At 33.3% G+C, this 24412-nt stretch overlaps 2 protein-coding genes across 2 annotated transcripts; both read left to right on the top strand.

The window, feature by feature from the left end:
* Positions 1-1846: 1846 nt before the first annotated feature.
* Positions 1847-2629, top strand: LOC139887865 (uncharacterized). The gene has a single exon (XM_071870916.1). The coding sequence runs from the start codon at positions 1847-1849 to the stop codon at positions 2627-2629; it is 783 nt and encodes a 260-aa protein (XP_071727017.1).
* A 6387-nt stretch (positions 2630-9016) lies between these two features.
* On the top strand, positions 9017-10856 carry LOC139890862 (uncharacterized). Its single transcript, XM_071873792.1, has 6 exons — positions 9017-9155; positions 9303-9364; positions 9624-9673; positions 9782-10264; positions 10382-10559; positions 10659-10856. Exons 1-6 carry the CDS (start codon positions 9017-9019, stop codon positions 10818-10820), a joined length of 1074 nt encoding a protein of 357 aa, XP_071729893.1. The 3' UTR covers positions 10821-10856.
* Positions 10857-24412: the final 13556 nt, after the last annotated feature.

Genomic DNA, 24412 nt, shown 5'->3' with positions numbered 1-24412 from the left:
ACTGTGTTTAATTGGTTTGTTAATTAAAAGAAATTGTATTCACCCCCCCCCCCTCTACAATACTCCTGTTGTTAATCAAGGGACCAACAGAATTCATTAAATTTTGTCGATCCTTTAGTTTTAGTTCTCCATATTGTTGTACGTGTATACATGTATACACATATATTACGTCTCAAATCTATCCATTTTTTAGTTATAGACTTTTACTCTTATCCGTCTCAAATCTATAGTCTGATACTTTTTTAGGTTGTGCAACTTAACTGTCCACTCTCATAAATAAATACGAAAGTAATAGGTAAATTTTTTTTTTTATCTTTGACCAGAACCTTTCAATTCACGTTTGAAAATCTGTCTACTCACATGAACCCTAAGTCAAACCAAAACCAAAAGACTCCATTCAAAGAAGTCGATGAAGATGGTGATGATGACGAGTTTGTTGATGATACATTTGGATTCACAGATGAGGAGGATAACATGCTTAATTTTGAGCAGGGTGTAGGGAATAATATGCAAACTAATCTTCGTAATATCCAGGGTGGCACTGTAAAGGATAATAACATAAACTGTAACCTTGATCAAACTTCCGGCGATGGTGGTAAGGTTCAGGCGAAGGTATCAGCAGAATATGAAGAGCCTGGATGGGGGTTGGATTGTAATCATTCACGAGACATTAATGATGAGGGTGGCGTTGAGAATTCCAATGTATCTGTACGTGAAAGTAACCCTAGTAACTATAGTAATGATGATGTAGAAGTTCAAGAAACGGGTTTCAATACCCCTAGGTCGGCGAGAAGGCATGGGCTAGATGTGAGCCCTTTAGAGAATCTTAACAACGCAGATGTTGAAACCAATATTGGGCCTATTAATAGTAATGGACCAAGCCAGACAAAAAGGCCTATTGTTGCACCTGATAATATTAATATTGCAATTAATACATGCAGCTCAGCCCAAAGTAACAATTGTTGTATTAGCAATGGTGAAGATAAAAGTAATATTGGGCTTGGAATTAGTAATGGATCAGTTAAGACACAAAAGTCGCATAGGCCTTGTAGTCCAGTCCGAAGTGTTGAAGAGGGTATTGCAGTCAACCAAACATCGCCTTTTCCTATTCGCAATATTTCCAATTCTTTCGATGAGTGTGACGGAGATGAAGTACGATCTCATAATCAGTGTGGATTCAATAAAAAATTTCTCAAATAGGCGAAGTGTAATTATCCCAGTAAACAAATTCTCTCAGGTAAATCGAGGAATGAAGGGTTAAAGAAAAGAACTCCAACAGGCAAAACATCAAGTAAACCTAAGAACGAGTGTTGTTGGTCTAGTATTAGGAAGTGGAAAACGTCTTCTAGAATGTTGAATCTTAAGAATGTCGCTTGAAAAGGAATTGATAATGATAAGCCCCTTCACTCCAGATGCACCTCCTGTGCTGCCTTGATGGATCCAGACAAGTAGATTAATAGCAATGAGCCAGGGTGCGATTCGGTTTCTAGTCTTAGGAGTGTTGCTGCTGCAAACGACAAGTCTTGCTCGTATAATTCAATTAACACTGATGGTGTATATGAATTTGGATGCAAGCTTGGTCTGAGATGGCAGAGAAAAGCTCAACCATTGTAAGGGTATTGTTCTATCTATTTCGAAAAATTTAGTTTTTTTAATGAAGATTGTTAGTTATAATTTGAGGGGTTTTTGTTCGGGTAAAGAATGTAAAGTCGGGGATGTAAAGAAACTGATTAGAAGTGAGAAACCATCGTTTATAGCTCTACAAGAAACTAAAAAACATTTAGTTGATTTTTAATGGATCCAAAGTCTATGGGGATCAACTGAATGCGATTTCATACAACAAGAGATGATCGGCAAGTCGGGAGGGCAACTTTTGATATGGGATAAAAAAATGTTCGAGGCTACTGATGTGATTAAAATTGATAGGGTTGTGGGTATAAGGGGGGTGTTGAAAAACAATGGGTTGATTCTTAACGTTCTTAATATCTATGGGCCTCATGAGGACTCCAAAAAAGAAACTTTATGGGACTCCTTATCAAACCTGTTGTCGGGGAAAGATGATGAGATATGGGTGTTGGGTGGTGACTTCAATGAGGTAAGAAATCAGGATGAGCGTTTGAATTGTGAATTCATAGAATATCGAGCTAGGCATTTCAATAGTTTCATAAGTGCAAATGGTCTAATTGATATTCCACTTGGGGGCAGATTATTTACTCAGGTGAGTGATGACGGTATTAAGTTCAGCAAATTGGATCGTTTTTTGGTGTCGGAAAAAGCAATCGTTGTTTGGGATAATCTGTCCGCAAAAGCTTTAGAGAGAACGAACTCAGACCATTGCCCTATTGTCCTTAAAAATGAAGAGAAAAATTTTGGTCCGAAACCTTTTAGATTTTTTGATGCTTGGTTGGATGTGGATGGGATCGATCAGGTGGTTATAGATAAGTGGGTAAATTCATGTATTGCGGCTAATAGGTTAGATTGTAAGTTTTTGAATAAGTTAAAGGAAGTTAAAGAAGCACTTAAGTTGTGGAGCAAGTCTAGTTTTGGTCAGTTGGATGGCGAAATTGATACACTTAAAAGTCTTGCTCATTTGTTAGAATTAAAAGCTGAAACAGGTCTCTTGGATTAGACAGAAGCTGATCTATGGAAGGATACGAGGAAAAAGTGGTTCAAAAAAGAGAATATAAAAATTAGTATGTTAAGACAAAAGGCTAGAGTTCGCTGGGCTGTTGAGGGAGATGAAAACACAAAATTCTTCCACTCTATAATCCGTCACAATTATAGCAGAAGTAATATACACGGGCTTACTTTAAATGGGTCCTGGAATTATAACCCACAAGCTATTAAGGAGGCTGCCTTGTCCCATTTTAAGGCACGATTCCAGGAGTCTGATGTAATCAGGCCATCCCTAGAGGACCTGTCATACCCGTCAATCTCATTAGATGATGCTGCCAATCTTGAATGCAAATTTACAGAGAAGGAAATATTAGAAGTTATCAACGAATGTGGGTGTACGTAGGCTCCGGGACCCGACGGGTTTAATATGAGATTTTTTAAGAAATATTGGGAAAACATCAAAAGTGAACTTGTGGATGCAATATCGTGGTTTTGGGAAAAATGGGAGATTTCGAGAGGGTGTAACGTGTCATTTGTTACTCTTGTTCCAAAAAAGAATGACCCCTTATGTTTGAATGATTACCGCCCAATTAGCTTAATTGGTAGCTATTATAAAATAGTTGCTAAATTGCTATCAAATCGGCTTAGAAAAGTACTTCCCGGGTTAATCGGTCCGGAGCAAAGTGCCTTCCTAAAAGGGCGTTTTATACTTGATGGGGCTTTAATTGTAAATGAAACAATCGACTACTTGAAAGCTAATAAGAAAAAAGGGTTTATTCTAAAAGCGGATTTTGAGAAGGCTTTCGATAGCCTTAATTGGAATTTTCTAATGGACGTTATGAAAAGTATGGGGTTCGGGCAACGATGGAGGGATTGGATTCTTGCGTGTTTAAAGTCGGCCTCAATCTCTATTCTAGTTAGCGGGTCTCCTACCCCCGAATTTAGACTAAAAAGAGGAGTTAGGCAAGGTGACCCTTTATCCCCATTTTTATTTATTTTAACGGCCGAGGGGTTGAACATTTTAATGAAAGCCGCCATAGACAAAGGTTTGTTCAAAGGGATCGAAGTTGGGAAAGATAGAATTCTCGTCTCACATCTCCAATATGCGGATGACACACTTTTTATTGGTGAATGGAGTCGTTCTAATGCGTTCAACCTTCGTAACATACTCAAATGCTATGAACTTGCTTCGGGATTAAAAGTAAACTTTCAAAAAAGTAACGTCTATGGTGTAGGTGTTGAGGTTTCAGAAATTAATCCGCTAGCATCACACATTGGTTGTCAAGTGGGTAATTTTCCTTTTATTTACCTAGGATTACCTATTGGGGCGAAGATGAACTCGTTAAAAGATTGGGGTCCGGTTGTTGATAAATTTAATAGTAGGCTTTCGGGTTGGAAGATGCATTCGATGTCGTTTGGGGGAAGATTAGTGTTGATTAAATTGGTTCTCTCGAGCTTACCATTATACTACTTCTCAATATTTCGTGCACCATCTTGTGTGATCAAAGTTCTTGAGAGGGTGAGGCGGTTATTCTTTTGGGGCGGGTCAGGGTCGGGTTCTAAAATGTCGTGGGTCAAATGGGAACAAGTCTTAAACACTTATGGGAAGGGGGGGTTAAATATTGGGTCGTTAAAAAGTAAAAATTTATCTTTACTTGGAAAGTGGTGGTGGAGGTTTAAAACCGAAACCGATTCACTTTGGGCAAAAGTTATTCGTAGTATCCATGGCGCAAGCGGTGGACTACTCTCGGATAACGATTTACCCCCAAAATATGGTGTATGGAATAATATTATCTCATCAGGAAAAGATTTGGAAGAGTTGCAGGTCGGTTTTAAAGACAGTTTCGAGAAATCGGTGGGTAACGGTGGCAATACATTGTTTTGGAAAGAGCTTTGGGTAGGCAATGACAAGCTTTGTAATCTTTTCCCAAGATTATTCAAGCTAGAGATTTATCCCGATCCACTGTTAATGATCGAATGGTGGTCAATGGATTGGAGCAGCTGAATTTCAGTTGGAAACGTGAACTTTCGGGAGGAGTTTTAACGGAATTCGAAGGTTTACATGTAACGACCCAGAATTTTCCGATCGTTCTATACTTATGAGATTAATATTTACATAAATTAAACCTTACCAACATGATAAGCAATCCAAACTATTGAGACTTATATTTTTGAAAAGAGTTTTACACAACGTTTGACCGTCCAATTTGACCGATGATATCACGAACTATATAACACACGATAATTATACGATTATGTATATGTACATATCTATACATATTTAACATGATTTAAGGATGGTTTAACATTTCATTGTGAACTAACAACAATGAGTTATAAGTATACTTTGAGACCACTAACTTAAGTTTTCAAAACGATAACTATATGTAACGTTCTTTGACATATATACTTACAATCTATAATGTGTTGTGATTTATGTCACCAATATGATTTAAGTGTAATGGGATTAATTTGTAACCAAAATAATCTTGATAAATATCGAACAAGTTTGGGGAAGTGTGGAATGCACACTTGTTTGAACTTATCTTGATTATGACGGGGGTTCGGGGGCAGCGCCCCCGATAAGCGGGGTCCAAGGGGTGGCAACCCCTGGCGGGGTCCAAGGGGCAGAGCCCCTGGCTTAACATTGCTTTATTAAAAATGTCTTAAAATTTTATTTTGGGTCCGGTTGGACCCAAAATAAAAGCCCGATTTTGAGCTTCTTTTACCATATCATACGCATCATCTATACGTATTTACTATTGGTAAATACACATCAAATCAATATCCTTATCAGCCTTAGATCTGCCCTAGATAAGAGGGAATCTTATTTGTAAGCTAGCATACATTATTACTCAAAAATTCAACACAATAATTTGTCCTTGTTCCCTCAACAACCAGACTGTCCTATAAGTATCACCGTCACCTTGGTTTTTCATTTCATTCTTACAACCATCTTTCTCTAACCAAAAACACACTCTTAGGAACTCTAAGTGTTCTTCACAATCTCAGCAAATACTCATGAAGAACTAGCTTCATGAACAACCTATAATCATCATAAGAAAGTTTGATCAAGATTATTTTCTATCTTTTCCAGTAGCTTTATCCAAGTAATTTGAGGTAGTAATCTTATTCATAATCTTATTCGATTCATATTTATATAGCTATCTTATTTTGTGTTATAAAATTTTTAACAACAAGAACATAGTTTGAATGATTTCAAACCTGTTCACAAACTAAATAGATCCTTCTAATTTGATTTTTAAAACACTTCAAAACCTGTAATATATCATATTATGAAAAAATCGGATTAATCATATCTTGGCTAATTAACATAATATTTAATATATATTTACTTATGATTTGATTTTATATATTTCAGGACCACCCGTAAACAACACGAGAAGATTAATTATAAGACCTCATGATTGTACGCAACACATCATCTGACAACACGGTACTTTATGTACGCAACACGTCATTTGATAACATGGTACCATGGGTCGAGATTAATTCTGATCAATATGAATACGATGGGGTCTTTATTTATTTTATTGAGCAACTAATTGTGGACCATTAACAACAGACTGCTAACTACGGACTAAGAAAATATTAAAAGTATTATAAGTATATATATATGTAACGATTACTTGAAAAGAAAATATGTTGATATATTATATATATGGTTAGGTTCGTGATATCTATCGGAGACCAAGTCGAGTTAAATACCTTCAAGGAAAAGGTGAGTATAGAGTCCCACTTTTAAACTCTAAATATTTCGGGATGAGAATACATGTATATTATGATTTACGTTATGGACACAAGTGATTAAAATTATATATTCTACGTTGAGTTGTACCACTGGCATATCTCCCTGTAACTTGGTAACTACTATTTACATGCGGTATTGTAAACGCGAATCCTGTTGATAGATCTATCGGGCCTGACAACCCCAACCGGACTGGACGACCAGTATTCAACGGTTGCACAGTACTTCGTTTCGGTGACTACACTTGGTACGGTGTAGTAAGATTTCATAATAAAGGGAATATGCGACGTTGATTAAATGTTAAGTATGGTTATCAAGTGCTCAACAACTTAGAATATTTTTATTAAAACGTTTATATATGAAATCTTGTGGTCTATATTCATAACGCTGCCGGCATTAAACCTATATCTCACCAACTTTATGTTGACATTTTAAGCATGTTTATTCTCAGGTGATAACTAAAAGCTTCCGCTGCAACATGTTGAATTTAAGCAAGATCTTGAGTATGCATATTTGTGTCAAAAATAAAACTGCATATCGGAGGATTTGTAATGTAAAATATGTTGAAAGTCGTACTGTTATTATCACATGTAAAGTTTGTAAGTCTAAGATTATCGCTAAACGATAATCATTATTATCTTGTTTAAACCTTGTATTTGTAATAAAAGTTATGGTTTGTATTGTAAAAACGAATGCAGTTTTTGAAAAACGTCGCATATAGAGGTCAATACCTCGCGATGAAATCATATGTTATTGTATTCGTCCTTATGGTTAAGGTCGGGTTATGACATTACAGCAGATCCTGTCAAGAGCCGCTCTAGTGCTCAACAAAGAAGATCAGCTTAGTTGTCCCTTTGCTCCTCAAGGTGTGTTCAGCGTCAGCAAATTGTCGATGGCTTCTGATGATAAACTTCTGGACGAGTTTTCTGCAGGTCAAGAAACAATACTCAACAAGTTAGTACCGAAAAAGTTGGAAATTTTTGTTTGGAGAGCCGTACAGAAAAAGCTTCCCGTAAGAGTCGAGCTCGATAAACGTGGGATCGATCTCCATAGCACCCGATGTCCATTATGCGACGACAGCTTGGAATCGGTTGATCATAGTCTCATTTTTTGTAAACACGCGATGGAGGTATGGGATCGGGTATTTAAGTGGTGGAACATGGGGTCGTTCAATAACTTCACCTTAACCGAATTGCTCCTAGAACATAATCAGTCTCTCCACTCAATGTCGTCTATTGGTAGATCTATTTGGCTTGCAATTAAATGGATTGGTGCGTATCTCATTTGAAAAAACCGAAACAATAAAGTGTTCTGTGACAAAAATTGGAACCCACCGGTTGCTCTTAATGAAATACAAACTATTTCGTTTGATTGGATCTCCAATAGATTAAAAGGGAGGAAAATTGATTGGCAAACGTGGATGTCTAACCCGGTCGCTTATCTCAATTTATTGTAGTTTCTTGTAAGTGTTTGTCTCGGGTTTGTTTGTCGGGTCTTTCGTGTTTGGTCCTAGTATCTTTGTATTGTAAATGATCCATCCCTAATGGATCTCTGTAATGTAATGTTGTGATGTTGGTTTTAATAATATCATTGCTTGCCTTTCAAAAAAAAAATGAGTAAAATTGTAAAGTAGATAAAAAATTCTAATGTGATAATAACATTTTCATAAATTATATATATTTTTTTTTGTGAACGACAAAATTGAAAAGGAGATGCTATATTTTAGTTGTTATATAATAGGATTTTCTAACTTTAGTTTTTAGGGCATATCTTTTAGATTTTCGAAAATGCAATTTAGAGTTGTACTCTACTCATAAGTCATAACCACCTAGTAACCATCTCACCCATTACCTTATTATAACACCAATAAAGCATTTTTGATTTCTTAATTATAGTCTTAAAGGCTTCACTTAAAAAAAACTTATAAAATAAAACAACAACAACAACAACAACAACAACAAAACCCAATCCCACGCATGCGAGGTATGGGGATGTGAGATGTAGACAAAATCCTTCCTCTACCGTAGAGTATAAGAGAAGTCGTTTCTTTAACCATGAGTCAAGAAAAAAAGTTCTCCACCCATAGAAGGAAAAAGCCATCCATCTCTCTACTCCAGGGCAGAGAGATTGCTTCCGTGAGAACCTCCGGCCATTAAAAAAATTAAAAAAAAAACGTTTTAAATAAAAAAAAAAACAGAAAAGAAAATGAGACTCCATGGAAATGGTAAAATCAAATTTTCAAAGGTTTTAAAGCCTGTCTGAAAATCAATTTAGGTTCTAAGCGGCAGTCAAGTCGCCATAAATCGACGCTTGTTGTTGCCTCAGAAAATAGAGCCAAAAAAAACCTCGTGGACATGCCTTCCGAGTTTCTTATAAAATAAAAAGCTTTAGAAATTACAAAAAAAAACATTAAACGAAGTGTCGGTGGACTATAAGTGTACGTACACGTGAAATGAGGGTCGTTTTGTAGTTCCTTTAAAGTTGTTGGACGAATAAGAAAATATCTCCAACGGTCGAAAATACAGTAACGTAAAACCCCTTTCCTTCTTCAACAACGTTTTCAGGTGTCTGTTTCATTTCGCACACAAAAATTGATTTCATCCTTAACACCAGCATAATCTTCAGTGACCAATGGATGTCGCAGTGATCGATTGGAAAGATTCCAAATTTGAAAAAGACGTACTTTACGAAAACATTAACGCTCCTCAATGGATCGATTTCTCCGATCACGATCCTCCAATTGATGACGAAGCTTGGTTCTGCCGCCCAGGTAAGTCTTTTATTTTATTAGTATTAATAATTAATAATTTATGATTATATTTGATATTGATATTTACATGTAGATTTTAAATTTAGATTTGATTTGATGTTAGTTTGTATTGATTGTGTTACATCGGTTTATGATTGTGCTTCACAGATTGTAATCATCCTAAGAGAGTGGAAGATTTCTTCAAACATAAGACTCCCGATTCCTCAAAGGTTTTGATTTTCGATTATTTATTTGATTTCGGTTTAGTAACTTTCGATAGATTTGTTCATGTTTAATTTAATTGATACGTAGTATTTTGCTAGTAAAATAGACTTACTATGTATAATTATCTGATTTGGCATTTTCATCAAATCTTAAAATTTTGTATAATAATCAAATACAATACATTTGATTGATTTGATTGATATAATTCATATGATTTGTTTAAGTATTTTCCTAAAATTGTCTTCTTTATCTTCTTATATGCAGCTTAAAAGATCTACTAGTGTTTCTGTAATTCCGAGTGATCGAAATTCGAGGTATAAAGATAAAGGATCACGTATTGATTTAGAAACTTTTAACTTGTGATTGAAAATGTGTTTTTTTTTTATTAAACCCTAACTTAGTGTTTTATTTCTGTTTCTAAGAGATGCAGCATTGAAGAAAAGAGGTTTCCCTTTATGCAAAGATTCGAAAAATACTAAATGTGTTAATGATAGTGAAAATCAGAACCCAAATTTATTAACACCTCCTATGAACAAAGCGAAATCGTTAAAAGAAATGAACAAGTCAAGTGCAGAGAAGAGTCATGTAGAAAATGTTTCCGTACCAAAAGAGGAAACCCCGAGGCTGCTGAAAAGCACGTTGTCTGCGCGTAATTTATTTGCAGGGAAGGATATATTGAGTCAGGTAACTGAGTTTTGCAATGAGATGAAGCGATTAGCGTTAAGGGCTAAGGACAATGGGGACAACGAGGCTGCAAAAAAGAGCGTGTTGGGTACAAAGAAACACGAATTAGGAGCCGTGCAGGAAGGTAAAAGTGAGAGGATGCCGTTGCTAGAGGTTAACAAAGAAAAATATGACGAAATTGAGAAGGAAAGCAATGCAAAGGAGAAGGTTACAAAGATTAAGTAAGTTCTAAAATACCGATTAGTTTTAAATTTTCAATGTTAGTTCACAAAAAGTGTCATACATGGTCATTTTGTTCGCTTGTCAAATTTCATGGACTCGTTATAATACATGTGCAGATTGAATTTTTGTGAGTCGGAGAACACTCCGGTTGCCTTAAATATGAAAAGCATAAGAAGCAAAGACGAGAAAAAAGTGTTGCAGATCCGAACTAATCCTCCATCACCTCAATGCTTTTCAGCTAATCGTGCAACGACCAACACAACGCCATCAAAGGCTTCTCATCTTAGACTTAAGGTATGTTTTGTAAGCCTTTAAAAGTGGTTATGCATTCATCTTATAAAGTTCTAAGTTATAAGATATGTAGTAAAATATATTGTATGATAAACAATATAGGAGAGTGGTATACTTAAAGAAAAGGAAGGAATCAGCAGCAAAGAGATAAAGAAGGAAGTCAAAGTCAATTCTTCAAGTCAAACTACTCCCATTTCTCCACAGAATGAAGCAAAAGGATTAGATGTCTTCTGGTTTTTTAAGCCATGCACTCTTTCAAGCTAAATTATGTTTTACTTCTTACAAAATGATAACCATTTCTTAAATTATTTTATTCTATTTGTTTCTATTCTATTTATTCTTTTTATTGTAAACAAAAGGTTTGTAATCATAGAGAGTGCTTCAAAAACCCACAGTGGGACAATAAGATATGCCAATTTTTACATACCATTTCAGATATGTTTACATTGCAATTTACACTGGGCGCTTGCTTAAATTAAGGTCAGTAGATTGACTTGTTACATAGTTTTGTTTGCTGATTATTTTTAAATTACAAGAAATGTCTTTAACAATCAAGTAAATGTTGATAAGTAAACGGCTAAATGGATATTCCAGAAGGGAAATATTTTTACTCTACGTGACCTATCTCGGTTAGACCATATATATCGGGCGTTGGTTTTATCCGTGAGAGGTGGTGATGGGTTTACACAAACCCAAAACCCTAAACTCTAAACTGTTCGTATTAAAAACTCATTCTAAACCTTAAATCTAAACCCTAATTACTAGACCCTAAACACTGTTTTTATTAATCAAAAGTTAATTTTTTCTCTTTTGTGTTATCATGTATCTGGTGTATGATCATCAAATGGATATTCCAAAAGGGAAATATTTTTACTCTACGTGACCTATCTCGGTTAGACCATATATATCGGGCGTTGGTTTTATCCGTGAGAGGTGGTGATGGGTTTACACAAACCCAAAACCCAAAACATTAAACTCTAAACTGTTCGTATTAAAAACTCATTCTAAACCCTAAATCTAAACCCTAAACCCAGGGCCGGTCCGGAGGTTAGTGGTGCCCTGAGCGAGATAAGAAAGTAGGCCCTTAATATTTTCGTAAGAAGCCAATCGACACTATTTATGAATTTGAATATCTAATGAAGCTAGATGTTTTATGTCTATTAATAAGTACATATAAAAATAATTGAGATGTAAGAATAGGAAAAAGTAAATCTTAGACTATAACTTTCACATAACTAATATAAATATATATACCATTAGTTTATTAGTTTATATTAACTCAACTTCAGTCTAATATAATGTTGATCATAATAATAATAATAGTGTTAATATTATTGTTATTTTTTCATCTCAAATATTATTGTTATTTTAAATTGTAATTTAACTTGCGAATTAATTTATAGGGGCCCTAAGATGTTCAAGTAGTAAACTGGAGGACCTAAACTATACTTTAACAAAAAGATGATTAAATAAATATTTTAACAAGTGTTATCTTCATTCTCCCACATCGATATATCATGAATTTGTCTAAAAATATTTATAGAATGGAATCAGAAAACATTTAAGAATTTGTATATCTTAATCCATTAACAATGGTATTGGGAATGGCCTTTTTATATGTCTTTGATTTGCTTCTACAGTGGACCTAAATACTAATCCTTGCTACAGCGACCTAAATACTAATCCTTGCTTATATGTCTTTGATTTGCTTCTACAGCGACCTAAATACTAATCCTTGCTTATATGTCTTTGATTTGCTTCTACAGTGGGCCTAAATACTAATCCTTGCTAGTGTACAGCGGGCCTATTAAAAAATTGGGCCCCTCAAAATGATGGGCCCTGTGCAAGTGTACACATTGCACATCCTTTGGGCCGGCCATGCCTAAACTCTAATTACTAAACCCTAAACACTGTTTTCATTAATCAAAAGTTATTTTTTTCTCTTTTTGTGTTATCATGCATCTAGTGTATGATCATCAGATGTATGTTAACGATCCTGTTGAGAAAAAAATATTTTTTTTTTCTGAATCTACACAATGAAAATAAATACCAGCAATTTTTATTTTTAAAATCAGAGCTGTAGAACTAAAGATATAAAAGTCACAAAATCACTTATCCCTTTATCCCACCAACACCCACTTAGCATATATATATATATATATATATATATATATATTTCAGGGATCAAATGAGAACTATTTTGATGGTGAGAACCCTGAGAACCAGGAATTCGAGCAAAAAAGTTGGCGGGCGAACAAAAATGGTTTTGGTCGAACACATTTTTGTTAAGTGCAAAAAATGGCTTTGGTTCTACAGTATGAATTCGAACAAAAAATGGGTAATTCAAACAATTTTGGGCATGTTCGAACAATTTCCTTGTTCTACATATATGAAATTCGAACAAAAATGACGAATTCGAGCAATTTTTGTCTAATTCGAGCAAAAAAATGTAGAACATGATATGTAGAACAAGAATGTAGAACGCAGATTGATTTTTGTGCTTTTAAATTTTTTGCTCGACTTTCACCAAAATTGCCCGCCCTTCCTTTTTTTGTGCTCGACTTTCACTAAAATTGCTCGCCCCTCCCTTTTTTATCCTCGACTTTCAGTGTATTTTGACTTCCCAGAGTTCTCGCCAACTTTATTGTTCTACTACTACACATGTTTTTCTTTTATAATGCGTTTGTTGGGAGGCTTGAAGAAAAACTTGTACCTACACGTGGATTGTAGTGACCCGAACTTTTCCATATTTATATTTATTAAATGAAATTGTTATTTACATGATTAAGTATTTCCAACATGTTAAGCAATTAAACTTGTTATGACTTGATTAATTGAAATAGGTTTCATATAGATAATTGACCACCCAAGTTGTCCGGTGATTCACGAACGTTAAAATTTGTAAAAACTATATAATGACATATATATATATATATATATATATATATATATATATATATATATATATATATATATATATATATATATAGTTAATATATATATATATAGTTAACATGATATTATGATAATTAAGTATCTCATTAGGTATTTTAACAATGAGTTATTTACATAAAAATGAGACTATTGAATTAAGAAACTCGAAAACGGTATATATAACGATTATCGTTATAACAACGTCTTACTAAATACATATGAATCATATTAAGATATTGATACACTTTGTTAAACATGATAAATGATAAGTAAATATATCATTCAGTGTATTAACAATGAACTACATATGTAAAAACAAAACTACTAACTTAAGGATTTCGAAACGAGACATATATGTAACGATTATCGTTGTAACGACATTTAACTGTATATATATCATACTAAGATATATTAATATGTCATAATATCATGATAATGTAATAATTTAACATCTCTTTAGATATAATAAACAATGGGTTAACAACATTTAACAAGATCGTTAACCTAAAGGTTTCAAAACAAAACTTACATGTAACGACTAACGATGACTTAACGACTCAGTTAAAATGTATATACATGTAGTGTTTTAATATATATTCATACACTTTTGAAAGACTTCAAGACACTTATCAAAGTACTTCTACTTAACAAAAATGCTTACAATTACATCCTCGTTCATTTTCATCAACAATTCTACTCGTATGCACCCGTATTCGTACTCGTACAATACCCAGCTTCTAAATGTATTTACTATTGGTATATACACTTCAATGATCAGCTCTTAGCAGCCCATGTGAGTCACCTAACCATGTGGGAACGATCATTTAACATCTAGCATGAAATATCTCACAACAAACTAATGGAGCCTATATGATAGATCCATATTCACGTGAATCTTAGTGTACACAAACACTTTCATTTTGCAAATTACATGCATCAAACTACTATCTCTCTCAAGTGTTCTTCCATTGTTCTAAGTGTTCTTCATCATCTTCATCAAAATCTAGCTCAATCTAGTTCATAAATCCATACATAAACCAAGTTATAAAACAACTACTCAAGAACACACCAACAACACTTCCAAGTTTGCTAGCTTACTTCCAATCTTGCAAATCCACTTTGAGTGATCATCGAACCTCAAGAAATCTTTCTTATTTACAGTAAGATATCTTTCTAATATAAGGTAATACTCATATTCAAACTTTGATTCAATTTCTATAACTTTAACAATCTTATTTCAAGTGGAAATCTTACTTGAACTTGTTTTCGTGTCATGATTTTGCTTCAAGAACTTTCAAGCCATCCAAGGATCCTTTGAAGCTAGATCTATTTTTCTCATTTCCAGTAGGTTTATCCACAAAACCTGAGGTAGTAATGATGTTCATAACATCATTCGATTCATATATATAAAACTACCTTAAACTTGAAATCACTAGAACATAGTTTAGTTAATTCTAAACTTGTTCGCAAACAAAAGTTAATCCTTCTAACTTGACTTTTAAAATAAACCAAACACATGTTCTATATCTATATGATATGCTAACTTAATAATTTAAAACCTGAAAACACGAAAAACACCGTAAAACCGGATATACGCCGTCGTAGTAACACCGCGGGCTGTTTTGGGTTAGTTAATTAAAAACTATGATAAAATTTGATTTAAAAGTTGTTCTTCTGGGAAAATGATTTTTCTTATAAACATGAAACTATATCCAAAAATCATGGTTAAACTCACAGTGGAAGTATGTTTTCCAAAATGGTCATCTAGACGTCGTTCTTTCGACTGAAATGACTACCTTTACAAAAATGACTTGTAACCTGTATTTCCGACTATAAACTTATACTTTTTCTGTTTAGATTCATAAACTTAAGTTCAATATGAAACCATAGCAACTTGAATCACTCAAAACGGATTTAAAACGAAGAAGTTATGGGTAAAACAAGATTGGATAATTTTGCTTGTTGTAGCTACGTGAAATTTGTAACAAATCTATACAAATCATATCCTAGCTAACTTATATTGTATTATACATGTATTCTAATATATTATATAATCTTGGGATACCATAGACACGTATGCAAATGTTTTGACATATCATATAGACCCATATATATATTATTTGGAACAACCATAGACACTCTATATGTAGTAATGATTGAGTTAGCTATACAGGATTGAGGTTGATTCCAAAAATATATATACTTTGAGTTGTGATCTAGCCTGAGACGTGTATACAGTGGGTCGTGGATTGATTCAAGATAATATATATCGATTTATTTTTCTGTACATCTAACTGTGGACAACTAGTTATAGGTTACTAACGAGGACAGCTGACTTATAGACTTAAAACATTAAAATGTATATAAAATGTTGTAAATATATTTTAAACATACTTTGATATATATGTACATATTTGTTATAGGTTCGTGAATCGACCAGTGACCAAGTCTTAATTCCCGACGAAGTAAAAATCTGTGAAAGTGAGTTATAGTCCCACTTTTAAAATCTAATATTTTGGGATGAGAATACATGCAGTTTTGAAAATGATTTACAAAATATACACAAGTATTGAAACTACATTCTATGTTGAATCGTTATACCGGATATCGCCCTTGTTGAACTTGGTAACCTAAGAATTGGTGTTTATTATAATTGCCACTAATTGATGCGAATCCTAAAGATATATCTATGGGCCATTGACAAGCCCCAGTCAGAGAATTTGAACTGCTTTAGTACTTCGATATTTATATATGGGGATATTCTAGATGCATTTGTTAATGTCGGTTACCAGGTGTTCAACCATACGAATGATTTTTATGCAGATTGCATGTTATTAAAAGATGAAATCTTGTGGTCTATTATTACAATTTGATATATAGGTTAAACCTATAACTCACCAACATTTTTATTGATGTTTAAAGCATGTTTATTCTCAGGTGATTATTAAGAGCTTCTGTTGTTGCATGCTAATATATGGACAAGATTTGGTGTCAGCATGCTTGTATAATATTGTTTAAAACTGCATTCGAGATTTACTTTGTTGTAACATATTAATATTGTAAACAAATATGTATTGGTAGTGTGTAAGTGTGATATTTTTAGATTATCATTTCTGATAATCTAGGTGGTGTCCTTTTAACCTTGTCGATAAAATAAAGGTTATGGTTTGTTTTAAAAACGAATGCAGTCTTTGAAAAACGTCTCATATAGAGGTCAAAACCTCGCAACGAAATCAATTAATATGGAACGTTTATAATCAATATGAACGGGACATTTCAGTTGGTATCAGATCTGGTTTAACGCCGTTGGTGCGGGTTAGTCGTAAAGGAGGTTCTCACAGTGTAACATGTGGCGAAGCATTGGCTCTTACTCCTTGCGATCCCTTACGAGGGTTGGCAGTAGCCGAGAGGCAGGCCCTAAAATCAGTATCTGAGGTACACTCAGTGGTCACCAGGCGGTTAGCTGGGAAGGCACTGGGTGAGACGTGTGGTGTCCCCAACTGAAGATTTCAGTTGGTATAAGAGCGTTGGTCTTAGAGAACCAGAATTTTTGCATTAGTGTGTCTTACTGAGTTTGTTAGGATGCATTAGTGAGTCTGGACTTCGACCGTGTTTTTCTTCAAAAACGATTGCTTAACATTTTTTTTGGAAACTATATATTATTAACATGTAAATCTTATGTGATAATTAATCTCTTAACGTGTTTGATATTGTGTGATAGATGTCTACCTCTAGTACAAATCCCATTGACTCACCTAATAATAATGAAGAGTCGAATATACTTTGGAAAGATTCACAAATTCCTGAAGAGGAACCAGAAGAGGAAGAACCGGAAGAGGAGGAACCGGAAGAGGAGGAACCGGAAGAAGAGGAACCGGAAGAAGAAGAGGTTTCGGAGAATGAAATATTAATACCTACAGTAAAACGATTAAATAAAAGAAGATCCTCAACCAATGGTCCAAAATTAAAAATGGTCAATGGTGTTTCCGCCGAGGAAGCAAAATATTGGGAAGATTACCAATTTTCTGATGAATCGGATCCCGATGAGGATTCCGATGATGTTATAGAAATTACCTCGACCCAATTTAATAAAGCAAAAGAAAATAATAAGGGAAAAGGTATAAAAATAGAGAAACCTGATTCCAACTCCGATGAACTTTATATGTATCGGCAACATCCGTATTTCCTAAATTGTAACAATAACCCGGGAACCTCTAAACCACTAGGTTTTTCTAAACCATTGTGGAAAATGACGGCTCGTATTAGAGGAACACCATATATCCCTAGAAAATTAGGAAAACGAATCAAGTCCGAAGAAGAAGAAACCAGTGATTCAGATTAGAGGGTTGTAATCATGTTGTGTATTACATGTATTGTAGTGTGCTTGTACTTTTATGTTCTATGTAAAAATTGTTTGTATTGTTTGTTAATTATCTTTTACGAATCTAATCCTTGTCTATTTTACAGTATAAAAACAAAATGGATGTTAAGGGTAGACAACCGAATATTTTAGAAGACCTACCAGAGGATATGATTGAGGATATCTTGTCTAGAGTCGGTCAAAATTCATCAGCACATTTAGTTATGGCGAAATTAACTTGTCAAACATTTGAAAGACTTTCCAGAGATGCCTTAGTTTATAAAAGGCTTTCCTTCGATAGGTGGGGTATATCACATTGGGGAGACCGTAAGTTATGCCGTGTTTTATTTAAAGCGTTAAATGCGGGGAACCCAAATGCAATTTTACGCTACGAGTTAAGAACCTATTTTGACTCAACATATCCCAACATAGGATTTCGTGAGTTAGAAAGAGCTTCTAACATGCAACATAAAGAAGCATGTTATACTTACGGGTTAGTGATGTTCGCTTCTTACCAAAGTGAGAAAAAGAACATCGGATTACAACTTTTAAATAAAACCTTCCCACAAGTGACGGATTCAGTAGTTGGGGTGAGAAACAAGTTTTTTAGATTATTACGGGGCTGTTGGACATTACGAAACCCTCGTCCTTTTGACAACATTACAACATGCTGCCTAGCCAATGGTCATAACGGTTACTTTCCACAAGACCAAGGATGGGAAGTCGTCTTAGTAAAACCAGAATGCATGACTTGTTTTTAAACTTATGAATTACGTGTCTTTATTTCTTTTGCTGAACAACTTGCGTATTAACTAGAAATGCCTTTATAGCTGCCGAGTAGCAAAGTTATTATGTGCTATATTTCATTCTAAATGTATAATAGCGGTATTGTAAGTTGTAAAATATTATATAAAATTTGAACGCGAAATTTTATTATAATCATTTTTTTCATATGAAATTGTAGTAGTTGAATTGTATATTAGCTACTAAGTATGAACTTAACGGGTAGGTACTACCCGAATTAAAAACTATAAAACGATAATATAAAGAAAAAGCTTTTATAAATGAGTTCATACTATGCTACGAAATATTATTGACTACTCTTAAAATTCTATATGATTAACTTAATTCTTTTGGCTATTTTTGAAGGAACTGGCACCGACTACTCGTCAGAATTTGAACATGAGAGAGGAAGACTTCCGTGTTTTCCTTGCTGCGAACATAGCCGCAGTGCAGGATGCAATGCAAAATAACAACAATAACTCTGGTTCTAGTAGTGGAACTAATTCCACAAGAAATCGTGTAGGATGCTCCTACAAAGAATTCACTGCCTGCAAACCTTTGGAATTCGATGGAACTGAAGGACCAATTGGATTGAAACGGTGGACCGATAAAGTCGAATCGGTGTTTGCCATAAGTAAGTGTACTGAAGAGGACAAAGGTAAGTACGCTACGCATACCTTCACAGGTACTGCGTTAACGTGGTGGAACACCTATCTTGAACAGGTAGGACAAAATGCTGCTTACGCACTACCGTGGTCGGCATTCAAGCAATTGATGAACGAGTAGTACCGTCCTAGAAACGAAGTCAATAAGCTTAAGGTAGAGCTTAGATAGTTACGAACACAAGGGTTCGATATTACCACATATGAACGACGATTCACAGAGTTGTGCCTATTATGTCCAAGAACGTTCGAAGATGAAGAAGAGAAGATCGACGCGTTTATAAAAGGGTTACCAGTAAGGATTCAAGAATATGTGAGTTCACACGAGCCCGCTTCCATACAAAAGGCAAGTCGAATGGCTCATAAACTCATAAATCAGATTGAGGGAAGAATTAAAGAACAGGCGGCCGAAGAAGCCAACACGAAACAACTCAAGAGGAAGTGGGAGGAAAACGGTGACAAGAATCACCAGTACAACAACAATAACAATTATAACCACAATCGCAACAACTATCCCAACAACCGCAACAATAACCGCAATCCTAACAATAACTACAACAAACATCCAAACAACAACAACAACTACAACAACCGTTCCAACAACAATAACAATCCCAACAACAACCAAATCAATAACAACAATGGCAACAACAATCAGAACAATAAATGTCTAAGGTGTGGAGGGTATCATCCAGATAAGTTCTGTGTAGTAGTGTGTACCAAGTGTAATAGAACCGGACATAGTGTAACGAAGTGTGATGTCTATGGACCAAAGGCATATAAAAATAACAGAACAAATTAGGATTTGAAACTTTCCAGAAAGATTAAATGTAGGATTTCTAACACAATGGCATTGTTACAATTTGAAATTTATTTCAAAATCGATTTAATGAAGATTGAAAGCAGGAACAGGGACTCGTCTGGTTTTTTTCTCACACAATTTATTTACATCGACTGATTATGGACTGATATATTTGATATTTGATAGTGATAGTGTGTAGTTAATGATTTTTGGCTAATTACCTGAATAATCTGTTGATGTTATAGGGATATCAAACTCACAGGAAATTCAATCAGGATTATATCAAAATAAATAAATAAATAAACAAATATCGCTTTTGGAAAGGGAATAAAGTTGTACGAATGATTATGATGTGTATAGCTTTAGGAGACAGAAAACAAGATTGAATATAGTTCGATTGTTACATGAAACAGAATTGAATCCAAACAAATCGTACGAATGCTTTTATACAATTAATATTGATAATTAATAATTATATTAATAATATTCTAAATACAAATAATAATAATAATAATAATAATAATAATAATAATAATAATAATAATAATAATAATAATAATAATAATAATAATAATAATAATAATAATAATAATAATAATAATAATAATAATAAGGATCCTAGTAGTAATATTATTTAAGATAATAAATTGTGTTACTTTCTAATAACTATATTAATAATGATAATAATAATTTATAATAGTAATAATAATAATATAAATGTATAAAGAATAAATAATTTCTGATAATAATAATATTTATAATACTAAAAAAATAATACTAATAATGATAATAATTAATGATAATATTCATAATGCTACATTAATTATAATAACTATTTATATTAATAATGATAATAATATTATTAGTAATAATAATAATATAACAATTTATATAACAAGTTTCATATTCGTATATTATATTTATGGTACTAACTTTACTACTTACTATTGAAAATAATAATAATATTACTATACCATTTATTTTAACTTATAATTTCATTTTAATATATTACAATTACGTATTTTTAACTATGTGATATTTAATAACATATATTCAATATTTAATATATATTCATTTTATATATGTATTACTATATACATATAATATTAATTATGTTTAAGAATCATATATATTTATATATGTATATCTATGTATATATATATCTACATATGTACATATTTATTTACAAACAATTATTTGTGAATTGTCAGGTAAGGTCCAGTGGATAGTTAAGTGCACAAAATTTTTATAAAACGTCGATTTACTTAACTTGTCGATATACCTTCTAAGTTTTCTACATTTCATGATTTCACCTTTTCATTAAATGATATGAAAGTTAAATAGTTACCTTATCAAAAGTCACGAGTAAATTAATGTAAAGCATGTATTGAAAATCAAATAGGAATCTCCATTAACTTTTGTCTAGTTATCGTTAATTGACACTTTGTTCTTATATGTAAATCACTTTACCATTTATTCTGAATATTGTTAAAATGGACAGATTTCTTAAATCAACGCGGGCCTCGTAACAGAGACTCGAAATCATAAATCAATGTATCTGATAATTCAATCATATAATATTATCTTTTAATTCCGTCAAATATTCAAACAAACACGTTTATGTAAAGTATTATATATCTAATACTTTGATAACATTTTCAATTAATAAATATATATTATATGTACATATCTATATACACATAAATGTTCGTGAATCGTCAGGCATGGTCAAAGGGTAATTGATTATATGAATATAGATTTCAAAACTTTCGAGACTCAACATTACAGATTTTATTATCGTGTCGGAAACATATAAAGTTTAAAGTTTAAATTTGATCGGAAATTTCCGGGTCATCACAGTACCTACCCGTTAAAGAAATTTTGTCCCGAAATTTGAGTAGGGTCGTCATGGCTAACAATAAAAAATGTTTTCATGACGAATATGAGTTGATGAATAGAATTTTATCATTATTGATTAATATAGATAAAACAATTCGATTGCTCGAAGAGTACGAGTGAAGCTATCATAATAGAGTGAAATGAGAAATAGAGATTCGTCAAATCTGTTGACGTAGATAAGGTTGATTTCCGGAGTTCAAGGGAATTAGAGAAAATCTTCGTAATAAGATTTGATTCTTCGGAAAATAATGAAATTAAGATCTCTATAATTAAATACTGTGATCTGCCTCGATTACTCTGTCTGATATTTCCATTACAAATTAAGCTCTTTCATTCCATTATTCTCACCATTCCTATACTTTCTTTCTTAGTTCATACATCCAAAAGATTGTGAAAATGCTTAATCCAGTTCTAATCCTTGATATATTTCTAATTATCATTTCTGTCATCCTTCTTTTCAATCTTCCATCAGAAGAATCTGTTTACTTCTACTATTATCTTAGGGTGATACTATTCTTAATTATACCTTGTCTTTATATTGCTATCCGTATTAATATCAACGGTTTGTAATCTTCGTATTGTTATTGGGCTTTATATTTTCTCTTATATTTTGGAGCTCTTTGCCTTTTTATTATCTTCTCGACCTCTAGTAAAGCGAGTAACGGTCCAGAATTCATAAGTATGGAGTTTCGAATGAACATCATGTTCTAAACAAGAAAGAACGTATTAGCACGATTTGATTTGTCAAATTTCCAGAATCACTGAGAGTAGAACTATCAAGAATATATTTTCTTGATATGTTTAGAAGTTAAGTAGAATGAAAGAGTTATGTAACATGGCACGTGATGACGTTAGGATCTATGAATCATCACATTCCATTAGAAACTCAGCATGACTTACTGTAATATAATCACGTTGATCAAGTGTCATTATATTATATTAACTCATGCATCAGTTCTCAATATTACTTCAATAACATTCATATTTTAAGCTCAAAAGTTTACAGAATATAGAAACTAACAGTTTCTATATGATGTAATACTGATAGCACGAAGAGATTAATGATTTCGGATCAGATTAGTTATGAAATATATTCAGAAATATCGAGGATAGTTATAATGAAAGATAAGATAATATCTCGGAATATCTAAGATCAGAGGATGATAGAACTATTATCCACAAGGGTTTAGAGTAAAGAGCAAGATATTCGCTAGAGACTTTAGCAGGCATTGAATCATTTGGATTCTTTGAAGTCAAACTTATTCTTTGTGATTTGCCCACGGCTTCCTTCATAGTTTCGCATAATCCGCTTTTCGGTACTAAATTTTCTATTGAATGTTTCCAATATTCCATTCTTTATCATCAAACTTTCGACGGTTAAGGTCGTGTACAGTTTTTGCCGCTGTATTCAGCTTTTTTTCAGAATTTGTGGTATTGATTTGTAGGCTGGGTGCTTTTTAGAATTTCCGAATGAAAGATCATAATTCTAAGAGATAAATGTTATACATATAACTGTTGATGTAGATATGCTGTGAGTTTTCAAAGTGCTGATTGCTGATTCCCGGTAATTGGTATGGCAGTTCTCGTTACAAGATGCGGATGAGTATATGATAGGGTTTCAATGAATAAATATAATGATTTATCAGAGAGTTTTAAGCCAAGGAGCAACGAGGTTGCTGGTACGTCTGCTGATAATATGATGGAATATAAAAGAATTTTCTGGTATCGAAAGGGTAATCGTAGACATCAGGATTATAGTAAGGCTACTTCGAATGAAAAGTCAAAGTTGACTTATTGGAGCTGTGACAAAATTTGCTACTTTGAAAGGGATTACCAAATTATTTTGGGTAATAATAACACTAAATAAATTAGCACAACTACGTGTTAGACGTTTACTCAAGTTCCGAATGTTTTCAAGTGCATAACTATATGCATCAATCTCTTCTTCCATAGATGAAGTGCGGTTGGTTCATCTTCTCGATCGAGGTGTTTTCAAGAATCATGAAAGGTTTGAATGCTGATTGTAATCGTCAAGATACAAATGAAGTTTAAGATGGAATCAAGTGGCAAACTTGAAGAATTGTTTAGTTTCATATGTTATAGTCAATATTTTAATTTATTTTAATTGTCCAATGTTGGTAGTCCACAGTTGATAGTCCACAGTTAGCAATTCAATAATTCATATATAGTTTAATATATAATATTCGAATTAATTAATACGTATCGTGACCCGTATTCATCTCAGACTCGATCACAACTCAAACTATATATATTATTGTAGAATCAACCTCAACCCTGTATAGAGAACTCGATCATTACTGCATATAGAGTGTCTATGGTGATTCCAAATAATATATATAGATGCGTCGATATGATATGTCAAAACCTTGTATACGTGTCCCGATATTTAAAGTGC

The sequence above is a fragment of the Rutidosis leptorrhynchoides genome, chromosome 2 (assembly GCF_046630445.1).
Source record: "Rutidosis leptorrhynchoides isolate AG116_Rl617_1_P2 chromosome 2, CSIRO_AGI_Rlap_v1, whole genome shotgun sequence".
NCBI lineage: Eukaryota > Viridiplantae > Streptophyta > Magnoliopsida > Asterales > Asteraceae > Rutidosis > Rutidosis leptorrhynchoides.
This window is presented reverse-complemented; position numbering and strand designations above follow the sequence as displayed.

Excerpts from the sequence above, each read along its gene's own strand:
- LOC139887865 (XM_071870916.1), top strand. The coding sequence starts at position 1,847 with ATGATCGGCAAGTCGGGAGGGCAACTTTTGATATGGGATAAAAAAATG.
- LOC139890862 (XM_071873792.1), top strand. The coding sequence starts at position 9,017 with ATGGATGTCGCAGTGATCGATTGGAAAGATTCCAAATTTGAAAAAGAC. Across the intron at positions 9,674-9,781 it reads CCGAGTGATCGAAATTCGAG|AGATGCAGCATTGAAGAAAA; the intron begins GTATAAAGATAA and ends TCTGTTTCTAAG. Across the intron at positions 10,560-10,658 it reads CTTCTCATCTTAGACTTAAG|GAGAGTGGTATACTTAAAGA; the intron begins GTATGTTTTGTA and ends TAAACAATATAG.